Source organism: Eptatretus burgeri, chromosome 1, assembly GCF_056783735.1.
Source record: "Eptatretus burgeri isolate ZD-2024b chromosome 1, Ebu_testis_v1, whole genome shotgun sequence".
NCBI classification, from domain to species: Eukaryota; Metazoa; Chordata; class Myxini; order Myxiniformes; family Myxinidae; genus Eptatretus; species Eptatretus burgeri.
In genome coordinates, this window is record NC_140961.1 from 126,663,694 (window position 1) to 126,689,995 (window position 26,302).

Consider the following 26,302-nt stretch of genomic DNA (forward strand, 5'->3'; position numbering starts at 1 on the left):
TCTCTCTCTCTCTCTCTCTCTCTCTCTCTCTCTCTCTCTCTCGCTCTCTCTCTCTCTCTCTCTCTCTCTCTCTCTCTCTCTCTCTCTCTCTCTCTCTCTCTCTCTCTCTCTCTCTCTCTCTCTCTCTCTCTCTCTCTCTCTCTCTCTCTCTCTCACACACACACACACACACACACACACACACACACACACACACACACACACACACACACACACACACACCTGATATCGGCAATTATTTGGTAAGCAGCATTGGCTGATTGAAAACTGAGATTATCGACTATACCACAAACTGCATACACCCCAAAAACCTTGAGTAGCTTTCGCCCTTATTTTGGAGGAATTTCAACATGCAAATTAAGAAAAAGCAATGTTGCATTATGGACGTTTCAAGGAGATGTGCATAAACATTAGTCTTTTTAAACAGCTGCTAATCATTGTGTGACACGTTGAAAAATATTTACCTCTGTAATTTAGAAAACATGTTGGAAGGGCAAGCGACTTGGCAATCGTGTGTTATCAAGTTTATTTAGCTTTAAAACTCACAAAGATATGCCACCATTTTCCAGACCATAAAGATAGGCCAGCATTACACATGACATCAGAACTTTCCCTCTCAATACCAAAGACTTTAAAACTCACATAACCTTTCTAAACCACACTCGATTCATATAAAATAACCAATGGCTTTTGAAACAGCCGCGAGTACAAAGGAAAACGCGATCATTCATACGCTGCTGAGGATAAATGTTAAAGCCAACTGGACGCCTGTACTGCCGGCCTGGCTATACTAATGTAATGTGTTACGGGAGCAGTAATTATTGCCACCATACATTTACAGGCACACAATTCCATTAAACCGTCAATTAAATTTTGTTTTTTCACATTTAAAGGACACTTGATGACTCGTGAACCCGTTGGTTTACTCTTGTGACAGTGGTTGACAAAAAAATCATTTCAAAAAAAGAAAAAGAAAAAAACGATAGCTCCAGTGAACTATACTGCTGAGGTTGTTTGCATTGATTAAATAATCCAGAAGAGCACTTTACTGAATCGGAAATTGATTTTAAAATAATTTTTTCGTTGCCAGATTTGAGTGAAACTTGATATTGTACATCGCAGGAGAATGGTGAGTAAGGTGGCCCTAAAATTTTTGCGCTATCGTGTACCGTTTTGGCTGTATTTCGGGAACATACATACATACATACATACATACATACATACATACATACATACATACAAGATGAGAGTTTTACGAATATATAATATAGATAGATGGTTGGTTTCCCACGAAACTTATGAAATCACTGGGTGAGTATTCTCCACTCCTGCGCAACAAACATGGCCTGTTCCAAGTTCCGTACAAAGTTCTGCACGGATAAAGTACACCAAAAGGAGAACCACAAAGGCTTACCTTTAAATATCGTTCTCTAAGTGTGGAAATCAATTGAAAAACTAGCGAAGTTCAATTCAAAAATATATCAAGCCACAGAAAACACAAAATGTCAGTCTATGCTTTTCACAGCTCCAACCAACATCGTGGAAGTCACAACATGAGATCGATGGATGTTATTATTATTTTTTTTTTGTGCGTCCGCTGACGAAGTTGCCGGTGGAATTGTTTTCGGGTTGTCCGTCTGTACAAACGTACATACGTACATGCTAATTTTCATTGTTTTCTCTGCAACCGCTTATTCGATACACACAAATTTTCCACAAAGTGTGCAACAACTCATGTAGATGTGTCAATGATAATTATGATGTCATAGTTCACGTGGTGTGGCAGCCATGTTGGAAAAAAGGAAAAACTTTATACCTCTGTATCTCTGAAAGTGCTCCATGGAAACAATTGAAACTTGGCATATGTGAAGTTACATTAACAAGGCATACTCACCAAGTGTAAAGCTGCTCACCAAGTACTCACCAAATGTGTAGTTGAAGGCATACTCACCAAGGGAAACAAGTGTGATTTTTGTTTGATGATGTCAAAAGTGGCTTCATTAAGACGCCACAATTGCATACGTCGAATCCTTTGGCCGATCAGGATGAAAATGCTTGAGGGTTATCTCAGACTAAATTGTATTGAGAAGAAAAAATTGATGATGTCATTGGTCATGTTGTTTGGCAGCCATATTGATTTTTTAACATGAAAACCTTCAAAAATCTTCTCCTTAACAGCTGAACAGATTGAGACAAAACTTTACAGGCATGATCGCCAATCCACAAGGAACAAAAAGTCATCCAGCTATGACATCATTGGTCACATGGTTTGGCAGCTTTGATTTTTCGAAAAACCTTTAAAAATCTTCTTCTCCAGATGGCTTGACAGATCGAGGGGACACCTCATCCACATGTTCCCCAAGCCTTGTGGATACCATGGTGTTCATGAATAATTAATAGGTCACATGGTCTGATAGCCATCTTGGATTGAACAAAAATCTTAAAGAAATTATTTCTCTTGAACCACTTCATCAATCAACATGAAACATCATAATTATGATCTTGTCGTCATGGGGAAAATCTTTTATATTTCAAACTGATCGGACACGTGGTTTGACAGCCAGAATTATATATTTTGAATCTGGGTTCTGGGATTTAAATCAAACTTGTTACAAGTTTGTATAATGATGCAATAATGTGGGTGGAGGCATATCTGGTGATGTCATGAAGTCGAAGCGTGCCCTTCTCGTTTTATATGTATCGGTGTCGAAGTGATGGGTGAATAATGAAAGCAGATTGCACAAAAAGGTTAAACAAAGTGATGTCCAAAAATGAAATTGCCCATTTTCAGCAGGTGAGGCACCACCAAAGGCACCTCATGGCACTGCCTGGCCAACACAGTCAGTCAATATGAAATGTGTACATTATATTTTTTTACTATCTCTCAATGTGGAAGTGATGGGTGGATAATGAAATCACATCACAGAAAAAGGTTAAGGGTTAAGAGATTCTGGAGGTTATTGTGTGTATGGAAATGAATTAAAGCAAAGGACACTTGCATCTCCAGGTGTTTACTAGCGATTCAAAGGTATGAGGCTGAGGCATTTGATGATCCATCCATCCATTAGGACCATAGTCTGTGCAGAGCGTTGGTGCCGCCGAAGCAGTCTCCTTGGCTATTGGGAACAATCCTGGACGGGTCGCCACTCCGACACAGGATACCAGCAAGCTGGCACTCATTTTGCCGACCTCGGAAGGATGACAGGCAGAGTCAACCCCACCTGGTGTTAATTCAACAGCTGAGCGGGATTTGAACTCAGGACCCCAGGATCCCAAGCCCACTACCTTAACCATTAAGCCAACACCAGGCATATTTGATGATATGAGTGAAGAAAGTGAAAAAAAATTTGAGTGTTTTATCCTAAAGAAACTGTTAAGGCCTGTTATAAGTCAATGCATTGTTGAGCAGGGCAAAAAAAAAAATGGCCAATTAAGACCCCAACGAGGGACAGCAAGGTGACCAACGATGAGCCTTGCTAAAGGATAATGAAATATGGCCATTTGTAATCTTCAAAAGGGGGGTTTAAATCAACCCAAACACCCACTTTTCATTCTTGCACTCTCCTGGAGATCCGTTCGTATGCATGCAAACTTTCAGGCCACGACGTTTCATGGTTTTGGATTTATGGAGGAGACACACACTGACTAAGTCACATTTAAGTATCAATAATAATGAATGCCAGTGTGTCAATCACATCAAAAGCAATTGAATCACATAAGATCATAAGCATTTGAATTAACCAGACTTGGTGTCTTACTCATCAGAGCATCTGTTCTGATCCTGAGAGGTCAGCAGTTCAAACTCATTCAGTCATACCTTCTTCTTCTTCTTCTTCTTCTTCTTCTTCTTCTTCTTCTTCTTCTTCTTCTTCTTCTTCTTCTTCTTCTTCTGTACATCTTCACTTCATAAGGGGTGAGGTACAATGGTACCAAGCTTCTGCCCTGCCTTGACCACAATACTCCTCCACTTGCCTCTGTCCTCAGCCAACTTTCTCCACTCTTCGACCATCCCCATCTTGCTGATATCCCTCCTCACACAGTCCTCCAATCTCAACTGCAGTCTATGTCTTTTCCTCCGGCCTTGCTCCCTCAACCTATCTGCTCTCTTTGCCATTCTCTCTCCCCCCCCCCCCCGTCCGCCCCAAGTGTATGGCATTTCACAAATCTCCCAGCCAAGTTCATCTGCATACCAATCTCCTCTTTCTGTTCATCTATCTTCGTCCTCTTCACCCTCTTCACTTCTTCTTCCTCCTGACAGTTGTTCTCGCAAACCTGCAGTGCCTGTTGTTGTTTCTCTGTCAGTGCCACCATTTCCAGACCATAAAGATAGGCCAGCATTACACATGACATCAGAACTTTCCCTCTCAATACCAAAGACTTTTACAATGGTATATACTGTTTCCTTCCTTGATACAGCATTTTAAGAGGATATTGCATGGACGAACAGTCATGTGTTAGCAACCATAGGACAGGCTTTGATGGTCTACTGGCCTCGTTCTGCATTAATTCCATGTAATGGAACTTATATAACAGTAAATAACACTGGAATCTCAGTTTCAGCAAAATGATGTTCCGTCATCTCCTGAGCATGATTTTTGCAATTGAGGAAATTAATAAAAATGATTTGCTGCTTCCAAACATAACACTTGGTTATGTGATCTATGATTCATGTCTGAATATACACAGAGTTATCAAAGCATCTTTAAACTTTGTAGGAGAGATTACTGAAGATGATATTGACATTCCCTGCAAACCACATGGAGTGATTGGTGAAAGTTCATCTGCACGCTCAGTTGCAATGGCACGGATGACAGCACTCGCTTTTATTCCACAGGTAATTGCTGTGTCATTTAAAACTTATAAACTGGATAACAAATGTTCACACACCTTGTTAAATACCATTTTTTTCAATCCTTGAACAGTCATAATGTGCATTTCATCGTTAATACGTTAGAAGGCTTGGAAACTTCACAATAAAATAATCCTTCACAGAAATATCATAAAAGAGTCATCCTCACAAAATAACGATCTATATTTATTCTTCGGGAGCATAAGAAAAAAATGTTTTGTTGTTGTTTTTGCTATATAATCAGTTTAATCATGATACTCTGAAGTTCAGTGGTACCCTTTAATATCATTAGACTAGGTCAATTTTCAGAAAATGTTTGTGGTGGAGGCATTTCATGTTAACGGCTGGGAAACACCTTTTTTAGATGTATTCATGTGTTCTAAATCAATCTAGAGGGTTTACCCGGCTGTATTTTCAACGAGTAACCCATAAACTTGACAAATACAAGATGGCCGCCATCGCTTATAGAAAATACATAAATTATTGTATCTCTTGAACTACTTGACCAATATCAATGATGTTGATGTCTATATTAGGGTTTTCACACATGTTTGATCAGTTGGAATTAATTTAAATTGATTGTAGGTCAAGGTTATGCATTGGGACAAAGGGCAAGGTCATATTTTGACCTCTTGTTGCAGACATCGGCATATCTCACGAGGTTGACTGGGTCAATTTTCAGAAAAATGTTAATGGTGGAGGCATTTCATGTTTACAGGTGGCAAACATTTTTTGAGATGTATTTATAATTTAAAAATTGATCTTGGAGGTTTGCCCTGCTGTATTTTCAATGGTTAACACATAAACTTTATAACTCCAAAATGGCCACCACCAAAACATGAAAAATTCATTTTTGTCATATCTTTGGTGCCAAACATGGTAAGAACATAAATAAAACATCTGTTTGTATGTTTTTAGGTACAATGAATCCATTGAGACCATTATTTAGACCTCAATATGTCAGGTTGTTGCTGGTGGATTCACTGAAGCTGCAATCGTCAAGTCATCAGACCCAACACTAGACTTGTCTATGCTTGAGGCCAACCATGAGGAAGCTGATACATGCCTAATTGTGCACTTTATCCATGCTCATATTGAGTCAATGGTTGTATCAGTACGTGACACAGATGTCCTTGTGTTGCTGCTCGCTCGCAATGACAAAATGGGATGTGCGACTCCACTGATGAAAGCTGGCACATCAAAACATCCAAAATATATCCCAGTACATGATATTCATCGTCAAGTACCTATCGACCAAGTAGCATAAATGTGAGCTTTCCACGCAATCGCTGGATGTGACAGTGTTTCCCAACTCAGTGTTCACAACAAGAAGACAGCCTGGCATGTCTTCCAGCATCACCACAGCACCTTGAGCCATCTGGGAAAGGGCCACTTAACTGAAGAAATCTCAAAATCAGCAGAGAAGTTCATCTGTCAGCTATATGGAGTACCCGAGGCAGACACATGTGACAAGGCACGAGTTAAACTGTTCTGCATAGGACAAGTGCAAGAAGCTCTACCCCCAACATCTGATGTGGCATGATTTCACATCATGCAAAGCCATTAGCAAGCCAATGTCTGGAATCAAGCCCACATGCCGTCTCCAGTTCTTCCCACGGTAAGAGATATGGGTTGGGATCGCAAGGTCAGTTAGTACCAAGACTTCTCTCTCTCACCACCTATCCCAAAAGCATGCTCAGAGATCATGCCATGTGGATGCACCAAGGGATGCCTGAGTAAGCTCTGTAGTTGCAGAAAAATGCGCTTCCCATGCATTGAAGCTTGCAAATGCCACAAGCATGCCGATGAATGTCGGAACATTTTACCTGATGGTACATAAACTAAGTGCTCCACACACACGTAGTAATGTAACATTATAATATAATTGTGGACATATAAAAGTTTATATTTTGTGATGTTAGAAACTTATATTTCTGTAATGTTTGATAGCCAAACCAAAATCCGTTACAACCCAAACAGAATCAATGCCACCCATCTGGAAAAGCATACAATTTGATCATAAGAGCTGGTGCTGAGGACCATGCTCCACCAGTTGGTCAAGTGCTGGTAACCTCTAACCACACTCTTATTAGGCATCTGATCAAGTAATAATTATAGAAGTAAACCAGAACATTTGCAGTTTTAATCAATGTTATCAGTTAAGTCTTTTCAACTGTCTAGTCTGTGTTTAACTTAAATTTTCAAGTTTATATTCACATATCGGATCAAAGGTCTATTCTAAAATATGACAAGGTCAATTGAACATTGAGTTGCTGAAGGCACTGAAATTTTAAGAATGCCATTATACAGGCACATGATCGTTCTCAGTTGATCATAAAGTATGATTTAGATTGTTGATTTTATATCTAGTTATTTTGTAAAAGAAAAGGGAGTTGTCATGATCGTTATTGTCACTGTCTCATGTCATGTTTGCAAGACACAATAAACAGAACCTTATTTTGGAGTTGACTTCTTCCAAGCTGGATTCTGTGTTTAATCTGGTGCATGTTTTGAAGCATTACAGCTTGTAACAGGCTGTAATGAACATTATAAGATATGTATCATGCATGTGTTGATATTTGATTTAAGCAGTTTATAAATTAACAAAGTCTTGCCAGCCGTTTCTGCTTTATTGATATGCAAAAATTCAGTTATGATTTCCCATTCATTATGAAACTCATTTGGTAACTGCACCCCTCTTCTACATTGATCAATGACAAAATATAACGAAAGATGTGTTCATTCACAGTCAGTATATCCCACATTTGAACCATGTATTATGGTAAAGTTAAGTCACTCATTTAAAGTCAGTCAGTGATAAAATTTGCCCTAATGTGGTGGCCATCTTGATTTCTTAACATATTGGGGTCTAAATAATGGTCTCAATGGATTCCTTGAACCTAAAAAGATACAAACATGTTTTATTTATGTTCTTGCCATGTTTGGCATGAAAGATATGAAAAAAATGAATTTTTCATGTATTGGTGACAGCCATTTTTGATTTATCAAGTTTATGGGTTAACCATTGAAAATGCAGCTGGGCAAACCTCCAAGTTCGATTTTGAACATATAAATACATCTAATAAAAGTTGTGAGATTTACCATGAGACAAGAGGGGTGGGAGAGGGAAGGACAAAACAGTGGGGAACAGAGACATGAGGAGATCTGTGGAAGGGAGAGGGTTGGGGCGGGGAACATGGGGTACACAAGATTGACATTACATGGACTTTCAGGAAGGAAAGCAGGGAATTTGAAGGTGGATTTGGGGTGGATTAATGTGGGTAGAAAAGATCGAGGATTTGGATGGGGGAAGACATGAGATGGTGGTCAACAGCTGTTTGAAAGCATGGAGGGAACAATGGGATTGAAGAGAGTGTGGGAGTTTATTCCAAACGCAGGAAAAAACGAGGAATGAAAGAGTGAAGGTGAGCAGTGATCCATGATTTTGGTAGTTTTACCAGAAGGGGTTTGCTGGCGGACCTTGAGCGCCTTGCGGAAATATGGAGGGGACATATTGAAGACAGAGCGGGGGGGGGGGGGAGGGGGTGAGACAGAGCAGAGAGGAGACGGTAGAAGACAGAAAGACTACCGACCTCCCTGCGGTGAGAGAGTGAGAGGCCCAAAGACTCAGCCTCACTCTGGGAGATAACAATGATAGTTCATGTGATCGTCATGTTTTCTCGGTTTGCCTGGTTGAACTGCCAATCAGCAGAGGCACACAATTGAAGCCTTCATTGGTGAACACATGACTGAAGAATTTGTTGAATGCTTCAGCTTTATCTATCAATCACTTCCATTCTGTCCCCCAGCTTCAAAGAACCGATGCTTTTCTTTTTGGTCTTTACTTTTGTGTTGAAATAATGCCAGAAATATTTGAGATTCTGTTTCAAGTTATAGAAAAGTTTCTTCTCCTATTCCTCATGAGGGTTCCAAGTTGCATTATGTAGGCTGTCACTCACCTTACGGTAGTATCACTTGTCTCCTCTGCACTCAGAATATATGAATCTGTCCCACGCATGATGCTTGTGGCCAGAGTCCCTCTTGTAGTGTATATTTGGAAGCCTGGTCTTGGCTTAGCGGTGAGGGTGGCTGGCTCGGGATCTCAGAGTCCTGAGTTTGAGCCCCTGGTTTTACCATTGAATTAACACCAGGTGGGGTTTATTCAGCCTGTGAACCTTCAGATGTCGGCAAAATGAGGACCAGTCCACTGGTATAGGGGCACAGCATCAGAGGCATAGCTGTGCCCTCAGCCAGTGATGCTACCCGCAGCCATATGCTGTATATTAAGGAAGAGGAGGAGGAGGAGGAGGAGTGTATATATACATATATTTTTTTTACAGTGCCTACAGAAAATCTACACCCCCTTTAAAATTTTTCACCTCATGTTACCTTATCAGCTGGCATTAAACTGCACTAAATTTGACTTTTTCCATCTCTATTTAGACATCGTAACCCACAACTTCCAAATGAAAAACAAATTCTACAAATTTCAGAAAATTAATTAAAAATACAAAACGAGAATTTGGAATAATCTTTGGAAGAAAAGTATGAATGTAACTCCGCATTTTTCATTCAGTGTAACTTCGATATCTTCATTCAGATAAGTCACTTTGCATCGTGCAAATGTCTGAGTGATAAAAAGGAGTTTCCGTCTTTTCTGCGTACAACTCCCAGTGATGCTTTCCAATCCATTGCTTTTGCCCAGTTGGTGACTTACTTTGGATGGCTATACATGGGCACCTTAGAAGTAAACAGGGACTATGGAAAGCAAGGAATTGATCATTTTATGTATGAAGCTGAAGAAACAGGAATATGCATTGCTTTTCGCAAGATGCTCACTGAAGAAAATAACATTTCCAACGATAAGGGTCTTGGTAAGAAAACATGCTTTGCCATCATCTTTAGAAATTTCTAATTCGTTCTTTAAAAAAAAGTAATGGAAGAGTGAGAGAAGAAAACCATAATCAAACTAAAATATAACCAGAACTATCACTGAAACCTTTATGTCATCGGAAACAATGTCACGTTTTTGCAGGTACATTGATAGAAGAAACAAAAGCCACAATCATCTTAGTTTTTGCAGCAGATACAAATTTGTTGGGGTTGACAGTGGAGCTGTTGAAACATAATGTGACAGGTAAAACCTGGATGGCTAGTGAAGCTTGGGTATCATCATCACTAATTGCCATTCCGAAGTTCAGTCACATTTTTCGTGGGACAATTGGGTTTGCTTTACGCAGAGGGATAATTCCTGGATTTCAAGAATTACTGATGCACCTCAGACCTCAACGCAATATAAAGGCAGACAATGGTCACAGAGGTGCAGCCCAATTAAAAACAGAAAGGAATGACTTTGCAGGAGTCCAAACAGGCCTTGCATCAAAACAACTTCTTTTATTATATTGCAGAAATGTTTTATTGAATTCCACAATTGCAAGCTTCAGCACATTTACTTTATTGAACACATGTACTTCAAAGTATACGTGTGAAAATTCAGTTAAACAAAACATTTCAACATCAAGAGCCATTTTTATCAAACCAAGAAAGAATTATATAACTGAATCAACTCTGAGGACAAAGAAGAGAAATTTAAAGAAAGACAGTAATTCTAATATGCCCCTTTCACCTGAATCATATCCAAGTGAAATCAAAAGTTTCATTCACAATTTTTGGGAAACCCAATTCAATTGCACTTGGAATACGGATGACAATGCAAGAACAGCCTGTACTGGTGTTGAAAAATTGGATCGTGAAAATGGCAGTTTTACAGATGTTTCCCAGATTAGGGTTACTTATAATGTGTACCTGGCTGTGTACAGTTTCGCACATGCCTTACAAAATTTGTCCGAGTGTTTACCAAGTTCGAGCCTCTTTATAAACAACACTTGTCCAAGCATTCATGACTTCAAACCTTGGCAGGTGAGTGTTCAATGAAATTGAGGTTTTTATTCTCCTATATATAATTTTCTTTATCCAATAATATTTGACTTGCTTGAAATGTAATGTTATTTAAATATTGTAATGGATCCGGGGTATGAGGCTTCTCACAAGAGGACTCAGTTGGGTCCCTCCCGTATGCCCAGTCCTGAGGCTGTCGCGCACAGATAACTCCATGCATCCAGTGGGTTGTGAAGAAACCATGAACACCGATTGGTACTGCCAATCCTGGCAGGGTTACATCACTTCGCGTGTTACCATTTCTGGTGGATTGATCACATCAAGCGAGTTTCAAGCTCTCAATGCACAATTGTATTTACTTACCGTTCGAGGTGCAGCAGACTCCCCCCCAAAATCCACCCCGCCCCACTTGCGCACTCTTAACGTGGCAACCCGCATGTCCCGCGGTTAGTTCTCGCTTACGAGGCCATGCCTGTGGTGCTGGGCGAGCAAAAAGCAGCCATTTGTCAGAATTACTGAGCACAAACGTGAAGCGCTCATAAAACTCTCAACAACAATTATTACCTCACTGTTCAGCCCAACATGAACAAAAAGCAGTTGGCGTCCATAGAGCCGCAGAACGGGGTGTCCAAACGTCGAGGGAAAAAGGCGGGCGTCGGTAAAACAAACGGCTATCTCACGTGCATGAATGTGTCTGTCGTAAAGAGAAAAAGCTTCCCATAAGAGAGGGGATCTATTCTTTACCCTTCTCAACGCATCAGATTTAGAATCCCACAGGACATGGGGATGGGTCTCTCCTGGACATGCATTGAGGGAAATAACTATCTGAGGACCTGGACGTTGGAATATATTCGTTGAATCAGATTCTGAAATCCGTAACAAAATATATATATATATAACATATATAAATATATATATAACATATATAACAATATATAAACATATATATATATATATATATATATATATATATATATATATATATATATATATATATATATATATATATATATATATATATATATATATATATTGTTGCGAATTCGCGCCCGCCGGCATGCAAACGGCCACGTAACTCGAATCGCGGCAAGTCGCCCACCGGACGGACAATTCTGTCGTGACCCTCTCGGACTAACGCCGGGAACTAGTCACGCGTGGGCCTTTCGGCCTCACCATGATCATGCCAATCGGCTCCCCGCGTGGGATAGGGTTGTTCGCCAAATTCGACCTACCTAAGTACCCACACGGAGGGTAGACCGGGCGATCGCACCTCGCCGCAGGTCGACTCCGGACACGGGCCACTGAAGCGACCCGTTCCGTACCACCGGGATAACCGAGCGGTGCTATCGTCGACCACGACGGTTCCGATTAATTATCGGGCGTATTAAGCCCACTACCAACCTTTACGTGAAGCAAGATGGAGATTCAATTAAAGAAAAGACGAAGCGAAACGGGAAAAACAGTTCAACATGAGGCACATTTATTCCGCGGCACACGGAGAGCACACATATACAATTACAACAATTATGCACCAAAAGCAGATGTTACAAAAGAAACACAACAATGCAGATCTACTACCGACTACGCGAGCACACGGCAACACTTACACAGTTTTACTTTACAGACGGCGCCGACAACACATTTACTCAAAAGCAAAAGAAAAGGGCCACCCTCAAAGACAAGGGGGCAGACAGGGCCTGTGGGCCGCGAGACCGGGTGGATCCTACCCGTGTCTTTTGATGAGCCGCAAATGTGGCAGCGGTGCCCCGACTCCGCGCTCCCTCGCGGGTTTCGTTGGCACTGCTTGGAGTCGGGTGGGAACGGGGCCCCCTTTTCACACTATCTCAGCGCGGGGGGCGAAAAAAGGGGGGAATTGTTGATGCTCTGGGGAAAGAGGATAGCTGGCTTGCTTGGGTCCCGCGACGAGTGACTCCACTGCAACCTCGTCGCCGACCGCCGTCTTACTTGCCTTGGACCCGAGCTATTCGACCTCCTCCCCAATTCTCCTCAGCCGACTGCAGCAAACCACCTCGACCGCGCTCCAGGCTTCAGGCTTCCCCTCTCTGCAGCTCCCCGACAGACTCCGAACCCCGACAGACTGCCACTCTCCAGACCCGATTCTCCTCAGCCGACTGCCTCCAACCCTTCTCCAACTCAAACTGACGAAATTCGCCCTGCGCTCGGCGCTTTATAGTCCGGCAGGAGAACCCATATGCAAATTTCTGGATCAGAACGAGCTCGGTGGTGGAGCCACGCTCGCCCATTGGATGGAGAAAAAGGGGCGTGAGTCTCCCCCGATCCTCGAATTTGCATATATCGATTCTACTCTGACGCGCCTGGAGGCGGGGCCAAACCGCCCTGCGCTTGCTGATTGGACGGATCAGAAGTGGGCGTGTATCATTCCTGATCCGACTTCTCCTCGGAAAGGCTGCTATTTGCACCCGCGGCTCGGCGCGCGTCCCGCACGAGGCCAGGACAGCCTGACGCTCAGTGCCCACAAGCGGTGCGGGAATGGCCGCAGAAGGAGAGGCGAAGGTGTTGGAGGGTTTAAAGTGGTGGTCCATGGCCATGGCGACATTTGGAATGGCGGTGATGCGATGTTTGCGGGAGGGAGTTGTGAAGGTAGGGATTGTGGCTGTTGGCGTTGTTGTTGTTGTGAAGTGGTGTTGCGGTTGGTGGTTGTTGTGTGATGGCGCTTGAGACGTGTTTGGTTCAAAATAAAGATAGAACGTAAAAACGGCAATCTTAAAGGGTCGCAGCCCGAATGAATCACATTTATTCCCTCTAAACAACGGGTTTGGGGCTCACTACACATGCACTTACAGAGATATCTCACCTACGGGACCTGAATGGTGGTTTGCAAATTTCCTCAACCGCAACACTACCCCCTCCTCTTGTTACAGACTCGTCCCGAGTCGTCAAATTTTCGTGTGCCATTATGTGTAGTTTTCCCCTAGTACGTTTTTCCGACGGATCCCTGAGTGCGACATTCATGGTATTCGTGTCCCCAAAATAAATAACCTGAGAGCTGAGTATCTAACTAAACAAACCCACTCACAAGGACGACTTAAATAAAATTGCCGGCGCTAAGACATGCATGCCGGGGGCGCACTCATATTTACAGTACATCTTAACTTACAATTTTACACTAAACCATGGCCCAGGATCAATGGACTCTGCCAAAAGAAAGCAGTTAGCAGGGAGCCAGGCTGCTCGCATGCAGTCTCTGGCTCAAACAATGCAGGTGGCAGGGAACGTGGCTGGCTGCTCACACGCAGTCCTAGGCCTTCCCTTTTGAACTGAACGCAGTGAACCACAACGGTGCATGGGCTGCACAAACGCAGTCTCCTGGTGCGGCTGCCCGTAAGGCAGTCCCTGCAGAACACTGAACGGGCACTGATGCAAGCAACAAAACGGTGCACGGGCTGCACAAACACAGTCTCCGTGCCAGATCAAGTGGCACACGCAATGAGCACAACGGATGGATGGATGGATGGATGAATGGATGGACGCAAACACGGTGCACGGGCCGCCACTGCAGGCCCGTGTTGTAGCTGCCAATAGGGCAGTTCTTGCAGCTCGCAAGCTGTTGCTTTCTGATCCTGGCGCACATGGCAATGAACAGGGGGGGGGGTGCAAAGCAAATATTGAATGGGCCTGGTGAACAGGGGCAGTGGGCATGGCATGGAAAAGGTGAGCAGGCAACCACAGCCTGCAGAACAAGGCCATTGCAGGCAAACACAGCTGGCAGACGATCTGGCCGGCACAGGCCTTGAAGGAACACAGCCAGCAGATGAAGTGGCCAGCACAGGCCTTGAAGCAAAACACGGCCAGCCGATGAAGTTGGCCGGCACAGGCCTTGCAGTGGAGGTTGGTGGAGGGAGTGCGGTGGTGCTGGCCACTCAGAAGGCGGGCTCGGACCTGCCTACTGTCTCCCTCCCACCTATCGCCTTTGCCTGTCACTGTCTATACCCACCCCCTTAATTTGTCAAGCCCAATTTAGCCCCAACTTATTTTTTTTTGTTTTATTTCCTTTTTTACTTCCCCACTATAAATCGTCCCCTAACCCCTTTTACTGTCCTTGTTCGGCTAACCTATCCTGTCACCTAGCCTACTCCCAACCCCTACATTCCCTTCCCGGAGGGGAATAAGGGAAAGCTAGCGTCCTGTGTTGAGGCCCAACGAAGCCTCAGGATGGCCTCCCCAGACTTCAGCGATCTATAACACAAAGTGGGTCCAGCGGCTCACAACGAGAGCAAGGGGATGGATGGTGCGGAGGGGTACACTTCCTAATCTACCCTAACCATTAACCTTTAAACTACCCTGGGGCTTTCAACAAGCGCCTCTCGCTTAAACTATTGGTTCTAACAACCCAGATTCCCGTCGCCTGTGTTGGTGTCCTCTCAAATTTCGGGCCTCGCCCCCCAATTTTCTTTCCGTGCCATCACACGGTCTCATGGCTGGGACGCGTGGCTCCCCTTGGCAGGCACGACCCTCTGCCGATTCTCCTACGATGGCACCCCCGGGCACTACACTGCCTCCGAGCCTACCAGCTCCCTAACACCAGGGAGTGCCCCCCATGGCACCTCCCCTGAAACGCACTCGTGGCAGGCTGGCTTCCCGGGCCCCTTTCCGAGGGTCACCCGTGCCCACAACACTGCCCACGCAGCTTACGGTGCCCCCGCACCAAGCGGGCGCACCCGTGCCCACTATGCTATCCCGGCCCCCCAAGGGCCCTTGGCCTACTACGGCCGACTAGCCTGGTGCCCGGGGTACCCACTCAGCGATACTCACCTTTCGCAGCCACGCTCCCAGCCCGTCAACAGGGCTCCTGCACCCCTCCAAATGGGTATCAAGCCTACTTTCCCACCAACAACAAAACGACCTCCATTTTGTAAATTTGACTAACCCCCTAACTCACTCTACACTGACCCCAGGGTCCCTTGGGCGGGAGTCACTCCTCCCCCCCAATCACTCATCGCACCATGCATTCCCCATTCGCTCCACACACACAGACCCGCTGGCCTCACTCACCCAACATGTACTCACCTCACAACTTTTCAGCACACACACACACACACCGCTGAACTTTGCCATCCTTCTCTCCACCTCCCCTAACTAACTCGTGCTCCCACGTTGTCCCTTAAACTATAGCACGTTCCATTTAACACTACATAGCTAATCTACGTCCCCACTACACACTCACAAGTCTGTCCATGTCCTCAAAATAAAAAAAAATCATTTCCCATCCTAAATCTGGCTACCATCTCTCTAACTAATCCATTCCACAGGCCCCATGAGGACTTACCCCTGCCCCATGAAGCCGGTCTAGCTCAACCAACCCTTCCCCCTAACTAGTTTCATCCTGTGCCCAGTAAGGGGGTCTTAAACCCCTTGCCCGGGGAAATCTTGTTCACACGAAAGCGAGGCTTGCTGTTTTTTTGTTTTTTTTATTGCGCAGCACCCGCGTGGAAACTCACAACCTGCGCACCAGCGCGGCAATTCACAGCCGCGCACCTGTGGCGTGATGTCATGGCAGCTGTTCGCGTCCCTCGTCCCACTTGGACGGTACCATCCGGCAGGGATTCACCCTCCTGCAGGATTCCAACCATACATGCAGCCATGACGTCACCCGACGCATAAAAAAAACACAAGCCTCACGTCTCGAGGGGTTCCCCACGCGAACACATGTGCTTTGCCCGTTGGAGCTTAACACACACGCCCGCGTGGAGAACCCGCCCGGTCCAAATCCGAAATCCTGCCTAAACTTTGTCCGTCCGCGGGATCGGCAAATCCACCACGTGCGTTTCCGGACCGGGCTTCACTCCCGCAAGCGAGCACGTGGGGGCCTCGTGCGTTGCACAGCACGGACCTCGCGCTCGCTGCTGGGTGAACCCGGCACGGTCCCCGAAACAGCTTCAGCCGCTACTCGGCTTTTGTCCCTCGGTCGCCGTTGTCGTCGCCATTCCACCCACGCACACCTGCGTGTCACGACGCTCACACACCTCACCATTACACTCACCCCGGGAGACGCGGCTGCGTGCTCACGCATGCCCACCGTCATCTCCCTCACACACAGCGACCTTACACACGCTGTCTCTCTCACACTCGGCCGCTCACTCACTCGTGCCATTTCTCTCACACAAACAATACCACTCACACACGCGGGGGCACTCGCCCGCGGTGTCTCATCCACACACGGCGTGCTGGGGAGCACGCCCTTCGGCACACTTGCCACCACACCACTCACACACAGGGTCACTTCCACACACGGGGGCGCACTCACACATGCAGGGGCACTCGCCCGCGGTGTCTCATCCACACACGGCGTGCTGGGGAGCACGCCCTTCGGCACACTTGCCACCACACCACTCACACACAGGGTCACTTCCACACACGGGGGCGCACTCACACCTGGGGTCTCATCCACACACGGGGTTTTTGTCACCCACCCGGTCGCTCTCACACACGCCCTTGCACCCGCGCTATGCGTGCGTTGCAGCACGCATTTCGCCACACTTGTGAACACACACCTCGACACCACACACACCGGGACAACCACACTGGGGATTCGTGTCCCCACAAGGGTCTCCGGGGCTTCTATACCCCCCAAGCTTTCCGTGAACCTGTCCACAGCACTCCTCCCCTCGACCTCGCTCGACACGACCGAACTTACCTGGTCGTGACTCGCCTCAAGGGAGCAAACTCCCTCCCCTCGTTCCTGGAGGAGGATATCCTGCTGCTCGCACTGGGTCCCGACACGCTTTGCAAGCTTCCCCTCATCGCCCTCCACCAACTCTGTGTGTGTGTGTGCGTCTCTATCCCCGTCCAATTCACCCTCTATCTTCCGTGTCTCTGGCGATACTTTCATTTCCTTCTTTGGCTTTGTTACTTCCCTCGTCTGCATTTTTATTTGTGTCTCCTTTATTAGGGTTTGCCCTAATTGTTCTTTCATCCGTTGACAACCCTCATTTATTTGCATTAACATCTCCATAAGTTGCCTCATCTTCCTGATTCTCGCCCACGTGGTTTGAAGCGGTGGCTGTTGGGAGTACTCGCCTCTTGTTGCGCCATTCGCCGAGCCATAATTAGCCGCTCGCTCCGTGGTGCGCTGAGCGGCGATCGCGCCGCCATTATGAGACCCAGTTTGCCGGCAAAGTCCGTGCTCAGTAAATCGGGTTGAGCTCCCCGGTAGATTATAATTACAAGAGGTACCATCCCAGGCCATGGATTCTAAATTATTACTACACATAGCTAATCCACCCGGCACCCGCTCGCCTTGAGACGCCATCTTATTTCTCGTAACGAATTAATTTAAATCGCTCCTCTCACCCCTGGACCGATTCCCGTGAATTTAGCTGGAGACAGGAGAGCCCGTTTTCCCACTCTCCGACACCAGTATCGCGAGGAGGGGGGGATAGGTTTGTGTCCCATGACCTGACACCAGTGTTGCGAATTCGCACCTGCCGGCGTGCGAACGGCCACGTAACTCGAATCGCGGCACGTCGCCCACCGGACGGACAATTCTGTCATGACCCTCTCCGACTAACGCCGGGAACTAGTCACGGGTGGGCCTTTCGGCCTCACCACGATCGTGCCAATCGGCCCCCCGCGTGGGATAGGGTTGTTCGCCAAATTCGACCTACCTAAGTACCCACACGGAGGGTAGACCGGGCGATTGCACCTCGCCGCAGGTCGACTCCGGACACGGGCCACTTAAGCGACCTGTTCAGTACTATCGGGATAACCGAGTGGTGTTATCGTCGACCTCGACGGTTCCGATTAATTATCGGGCGTATTTAGCCCACTACCAACCCTTGACGTGAAGCAAGATGGAGATTCAATGAAAGAAAAGACGAAGCGAAACGGGAAAAAACAGTTCAACATGAGGCACATTTATTCCGCCGCACACGGAGAGCACACATATACAATTACAACAATTATGCACCAAAAGCAGATGTTACAAAAGAAACACAACAATGCAGATCTACTACCGACTACCCGAGCAGACGGCAACACTTACACAGTTTTACTTTACAGACGGCGCCGACAACACATTTACTCAAAAGCAAAAGAAAAGTGCCACCCTCAAAGAGAAGGGGGAAGACGGGGCCTGTGGGCCGCAAGACCGGGTAGATCCTACCCGTGTCTTGTGATGAGCCGCAAATGTGGCGGCAGTGCCCCGACTCCGCGCTCCTTCGCGGGTTTTGTTGGCACTGCTTGGAGTGGGATGGGAACGGGGCCCCCTTTTCGCACTATCTCAGCGCGGGGGAGGGGAGGGGGGAATTGTTGAAGCTTTGGGGAAAGAGGATAGCTGGCTTGCTTGGGTCCTGCGACGAGCGACTCCACTGTGACCTCGTCACCGACCGCCGTCTTCCTTGCCTTGGACCCGAGCTATTCGACCTCCTCCCCAATTCTCCTCAGCCGACTGCAGCAAACCACCTCGACCGCGCTCCAGGCTTCAGGCTTCCCCTCTCTGCAGCTCCCCGACAGACTCCGAACCCCGACAGACTGCCACTCTCCAGACCCGATTCTCCTCAGCCGACTGCCTCCAACCCTTCTCCAACTCAAACTGACTAAATTCGCCCCACGCTCGGTGCTTTCTAGTCGGGCAGGAGAACCCATATGCAAATTTCTGGATCATAACGAGCTCGGGGGTGGAGCCACACTCGCCCATTGGACGGAGAAAAAGGGGCGTGAGTCTCCCCTGATCCTCGAATTTGCATATATCGATTCTACTCCGATGCGCCTGGAGGCGGGGCCAAACCGCCCCACGCTTGCTGATTGGACCGATCAGAAGTGGGCGTGTATCATTCCTGATCCGACTTCTCCTCGGAAAGGCCGCTATTTGCACCGGCGGCTCGGCGCGCGTCCCGCACGAGGCCAGGACAGCCTGACGCTCGGTGCCCACAAGCGGTGCGGGAATGGCCTTAGAAGGAGAGGCGAAGGTGGTGGAGGGTTTAAAGTGGTGGTCCATGGCCATGGTGACGTTTGTAATGGCGGTGATGCGATGTTTGCGGGAGCGAGTTGTGAAGGTAAAGGTCGTGGCTGTTGGCTTTGTTGTTGTTGTTGTTGTGAAGCGGCGTTGCGGTTGGTGGTTGTTGTGTGATGGCGGTTGAGACGTGGTTGGTTCAAAATAAAGATAGAACAGAAAAACGGCTATCTTAAAGGGTCGCAGCCCGAATGAATCACATTTATTCCCTCTAAACAACGGGTTGGGGCTAACTACACATGTACTTACAGAGATATCTCACCAACGGGACCTAAATGGTGGTTTGCGAATTTCCTCCACCGCAACAATGTATATATATATATATATATATATATATATATATATATATATATATATATATATATATATATATATATATATATATATATATATATATATATATATATATATATATATATATATATATATATATATATATATATATATATATATATATATATATATATATATATATATATATATATATATATATATATATATATATATATATATATATATATATATATATATATATATATATATATATATATATATATATATATATATATATATATATATATATATATATATATATATATATATATATATATATATATATATATATATATATATATATATATATATATATATATATATATATATATATATATATATATATATATATATATATATATATATATATATATATATATATATATATATATATATATATATATATATATATATATATATATATATATATATATATATATATATATATATATATATATATATATATATACATATACATATATATATATATATATATATATATATATATATATATATATATATATATATATATATATATATATATATATATATATATATATATATATATATATATATATATATATATATATATATATATATATATATATATATATATATATATATATATATATATATATACATATATATATATATATATATATATATATATATATATATATATATATATATATATATATATATATATATATATATATATATATATATATATATATATATATATATATATATATATATATATATATATATATATATATATATATATATATATATATATATATACATATATACATATATATATATATATATATATATATATATATATATATACATATATATATATATACATATATATATATATATACATATATATATATATATATATATATATATATATATATACATATATATATATATATATATATATATATATATATATATATATATATATATATATATATATATATATATATATATATATATATATATATATATATATATATATATATATATATATATATATATATATATATATACATATATATATATATATATATATATATATATATATATATATATATATATATATATATACATATATACACATATATACATATATATATATATATATATATATATATATATATATATATATATATATATATATATATATATATATATATATATATATATATACATATATACACATATATACATATATATATATATATATATATATATATATATATATATATATATATATATATATATATATATATATATATATATATATATATATATATATATATATATATATATATATATATATATATATATATATATATATATATATATATATATATATATATATATATATATATATATATATATATATATATATATATATATATATATATATATATATATATATATATATATACATATATATATATATATATATATATATATATATATATATATATATATATATATATATATATATATATATATATATATACATATATACATATATATATATATATATATATATATATATATATATATATATATATATATATATATATATATATATATATATATATATATATATATACATACATATATATATATATATATATATATATATATATATATATATATATATATATATATATATATATATATATATATATATATATACATATATATATATATATATATATATATATATATATATATATATATATATATATATATATATATATATATATATATATATATATATATATATATATATATATATATATATATATATATATATATATATATATATATATATATATATATACATATATATATATATATATATATATATATATATATATATATATATATATATATATATATATATATATATATATATATATATATATATATATATATATATATATATATATATATATATATATATATATATATATATATATATATATATATATATATATATATATATATATATATATATATATATATATATATATATATATATATATATATATATATATATATATATATATATATATATATATATATATATATATATATATATATATATATATATATATATATATATATATATATATATATATATATATATATATATATATATATATATATATATATATATATATATATATACATATATATATACATATATATATATATATGTATATATATATATATATATATATATATATATATTTTTTTTTTTTTAAACATAACAATATCAATATAATGCCAGTGTGATAATAAGTTGTTCTTCTTTGTCAATTTAAATGTTTCATTAAATGTTGCTTATGATGTTCTTCAATCGCTTTGATGAAACCAAAAGGAATAAACTTTTGCTGTGTATAACTTCACTGACACAAAACATTTTTAGACAGTTAGAAAGGCTCACAAAAGAGACTTCTTACCTGAATAATTTTTTATTTGGAATGTCGTACCTCCAACCAACAAGAGCATTAAATATCAAATCAGAGGTATTAAGGATAGACATATGTCACTGGATGTTAAAAAAAAATACAATATACAATTAGAAATATCAGGATGAAAAGAATATATTTTTGTCTTAATCAAGAATTGTTCCTCCCTTGCATCCAAGCTGCTACTATACATTCAGAATGTATACTTTCAAACCAAAATGGGTGATCACTTAAGATTTGATGAAAATGGAGATCCACCTGCTACTTTTGAGCTGCTCAACTGGCAAGTTGGCTCAGCTGGGAATGTGCAGTTTCAGGTCATTGGTGATTTTGATTCAACAATCAATTCACAACATCAACTTCGTATTCATGAAAAATCAATTACATGGAACAACAATAACAACAAGGCAAGGGTCACAATTTGCTCTGCCCCATAATTATCCTCAAACCGTAAAACCACATTTTAGGTTGTTTAGATTCTGAGAATGTTGCAGAAATGTCATGAGTCAGGCATCTTTCTTGATTTGGGTGATGTCTGTGCTTGAGAATATGGGGAAATAGAGGGAGATGGAGACACACACAGAGAAAGGAGGAAGAGAAGGTGGAGGAAAAGCAGAGAGAGTTGTGCAAACAAAAAGAAAATGAAGTGCACACAATTATTGTTTGCAAAGGTAAAAGGAGAGAAGAGAAGTGGAGAAAGAGGAAAAAATGAGGAGGGAAGATAAAGGGAAGGAGAAGATAATTTGAGAGGGAGAGTGAGAGAGAGAGTGAGAGTGAGAGTGAGAGTGAGAGTGAGAGTGAGAGTGAGAGTGAGAGTGAGAGTGAGAGTGAGAGTGAGAGTGAGAGTGAGAGTGAGAGAGAGAGAGAGAGCGAGAGAGAGAGCGAGAGAGAGAGAGAGAGCGAGAGAGCGAGAGAGAGAGAGAGGGAGAGGGAGAGGGAGAGGGAGAGGGAGAGGGAAAGAGAGGGAGAGGGAAAGAGAGGGAAAGAGAAAGAGAGGGAAAGAGAGGGAAAGAGAGGGAAAGAGAGGGAAAGAGAGAGGGAAAGAGAGGGAAAGAGAGGGAAAGAGAGGGAAAGAGAGGGAAAGAGAGGGAAAGAGAGGGAAAGAGAGGGAAAGAGAGGGAAAGAGAGGGAAAGAGAGGGAAAGAGAGGGAAAGAGAGGGAAAGAGAGGGAAAGAGAGAAAGAGAAAGAGAGAAAGAGAGAAAGAGAGAAAGAGAGAAAGAGAGAAAGAGAGGGAAAGAGAGGGAAAGAGAGGGAAAGAGAGAAAGAGAGAAAGAGAGAAAGAGAGAAAGAGAGAAAGAGAGGGAAAGAGAGGGAAAGAGAGGGAAAGAGAGAAAGAGAGGGAAAGAGAGAAAGAGAGAAAGAGAGAGAAAGAGAGAAAGAGAGAAAGAGAAAGAGAGAAAGAGAGAAAGAGAAAGAGAGGAGAAAGAGAAAGAGAGAAAGAGAGAAAGAGAGAAAGAGAGGGAAAGAGAGAGAAAGAGAGGGAAGAGAGAAGAGAGAGAAAGAGAGAAAGAGAAAGAGAGAAAGAGAAAGAGAGAAAGAGAAGAGAGAGAGAAAGAGAGAAAGAGAGAAAGAGAGAAAGAGAGAAAGAGAAAGAGAGAAAGAGAGAAAGAGAGAAAGAGAAAGAGAGAAAGAGAGAGAGAGAAAGAGAAAGAGAGAGAAAGAGAGAAAGAGAAAGAGAGAAAGAGAGAAAGAGAGAAAGAGAGAAAGAGAGAAAGAGAGAAAGAGAGAAAGAGAGAAAGAGAGAAAGAGAGAAAGAGAGAAAGAGAGAGAGAGAGAGAGAGAGAGAGAGAGAGAGAGAGAGAGAGAGAGAGAGAGAGAGAGAGAGAGAGAGAGAGAGAGAGAGAGAGAGAGAGAGAGAGAGAGAGAGAGAGAGAGAGAGAGAGAGAGAGAGAGAGAGAATGAAAAGGTTTTATAGAAAAGATACTCACAACAGTCAAAGACATGCCACATAAATAGAATATCTAGACAAGAAAAGAAAGAAAAGAAAATGCATTTCTATATTTTCTCTCAAATTATATATCTACAGCTGAAGAACAAAACATGGCTGCACAAACAGTCCGCCAAAAGATTCCGGTAACTCAGAAGGCCCGCGGTTCCACTCCCTTGAAGAAGGCAAATGAAAAGCTGTCCTATGACCTAAAAGTAAGGAAGTAAATCTTATACCACTTTGATTGAAGGTGTTACCTGCGATTTTGAACTGAAAAAAAGAATATATATATATATATATATATATACATATACATTTATATATATATATATATATATAAATGTATATGTATATATATATATATATATATATATATATATATATATATATATATATATATATATATATATATATATATATATATATATATATATATATACATATATATATATATATATATATACATATATATATACAGGTATATATATATGCACATACATATATATATATATATATATACATATATACACATATATATACATATATATATACATATATACATACATATATATATATATATATATATATATATATATATATATATATATATATATATATATATATATATATATATATATATATATATATATATATATATATATATATATATATATATATATATATATATATATATATATATATATATATATATATATATATATATATATATATATATATATATATATATATATATATATATATATATATATATATATATATATATATATATATGTTGCACTGAGAAGAAGAAAAAAGAAAACAAGTGAGATATGCACTTCCCAAGACAGTTAATGACATGTAGTCAGGCAAGGATTTCCATAGACTGAGCCTCTCCCAATGGTTAACCACACATGGGTAGGGGTGTATGCATCTGTAGTTAACTTTGAATATGACATAGTACATTGTCCTTATTAGGGGACAGAGTGAGAATGTGAGACTTTTATTCATTGAGACCAATGTTTTATGTTGTTGAGTAAAGGTACATATTTAATGCAGATCTTAAACAAGAAATGTGCCACAGCCTGTCCATGAAAGTGATTATTGTGATTCATACAAATTTTACAGTTCGTGGAGGGAGAAAACATATCTCTGGGTGGAGCAAAGGATGATGATCATTACTAAACTGAAGAGGAGTTTTCAAAGCATAACAGAATTAGGCCTCTCATCCTGACATATTGAGGAGGAATTAGATATTTTGAAAGGGCGGTATTTAGAAATGACATTTACATTTTTCAAAATGGAAGCAATATGGAGGTGGGTGGCATCAGCATTATCAATGAAAGTTATGTGACAAGATAAAATGCGTTGTATCTTTGTTCATTGTAGGTTCCTTCTTCAATTTGCAGTGAACCCTGCATACCGGGTACACGTAGAGTTTCCCAAAAAGGAGAACCCTTTTGCTGTTTTGATTGCGTTCCTTGCGCTCCTGGCGAGTTCTCCAACATAACAGGTTGGCCATTGATTAACATGAATATGGAGTGATTTGTGTGGCACTTTCAAAAGAATAAGGATTATTCTGTAATGCTAATTTGTATAAACATCGTTGTATTGTCTACCATGTCCAAAAATTACCATCCCAAATTCAAACTGTCATAAACAAAAAAATTAAATGAGAAACGACAATGTGGTTTTGGTGCATTTGAAAGATTATTTCTCAACTTTATATTGACAAGATTTGTCAAGATCATCATCCAAATCCAAATGGAGTTGAGTTGTGGGGAATGCACTAAAATGACACAAT

General features: G+C 40.6%; 1 protein-coding gene across 1 annotated transcript in view; it reads left to right on the forward strand.

Annotated features, from left to right (window-relative positions):
- Nucleotides 1-4,577: 4,577 nt before the first annotated feature.
- LOC147035373 (extracellular calcium-sensing receptor-like) overlaps nt 4,578-26,302 on the forward strand; it is a 69,195-nt gene continuing 47,470 nt past the window's right edge. Inside the window, exons 1-8 of the mRNA XM_085867389.1 lie at nt 4,578-4,834; nt 5,814-6,092; nt 9,450-9,723; nt 9,885-10,169; nt 10,347-10,768; nt 22,753-22,897; nt 24,601-24,716; nt 25,888-26,011. Coding sequence (XP_085723515.1) covers nt 4,589-4,834; nt 5,814-6,092; nt 9,450-9,723; nt 9,885-10,169; nt 10,347-10,768; nt 22,753-22,897; nt 24,601-24,716; nt 25,888-26,011 — 1,891 coding nt within the window. The 5' untranslated portion in view covers nt 4,578-4,588. The remainder of the gene's footprint in view (nt 4,835-5,813; nt 6,093-9,449; nt 9,724-9,884; nt 10,170-10,346; nt 10,769-22,752; nt 22,898-24,600; nt 24,717-25,887; nt 26,012-26,302) is intronic.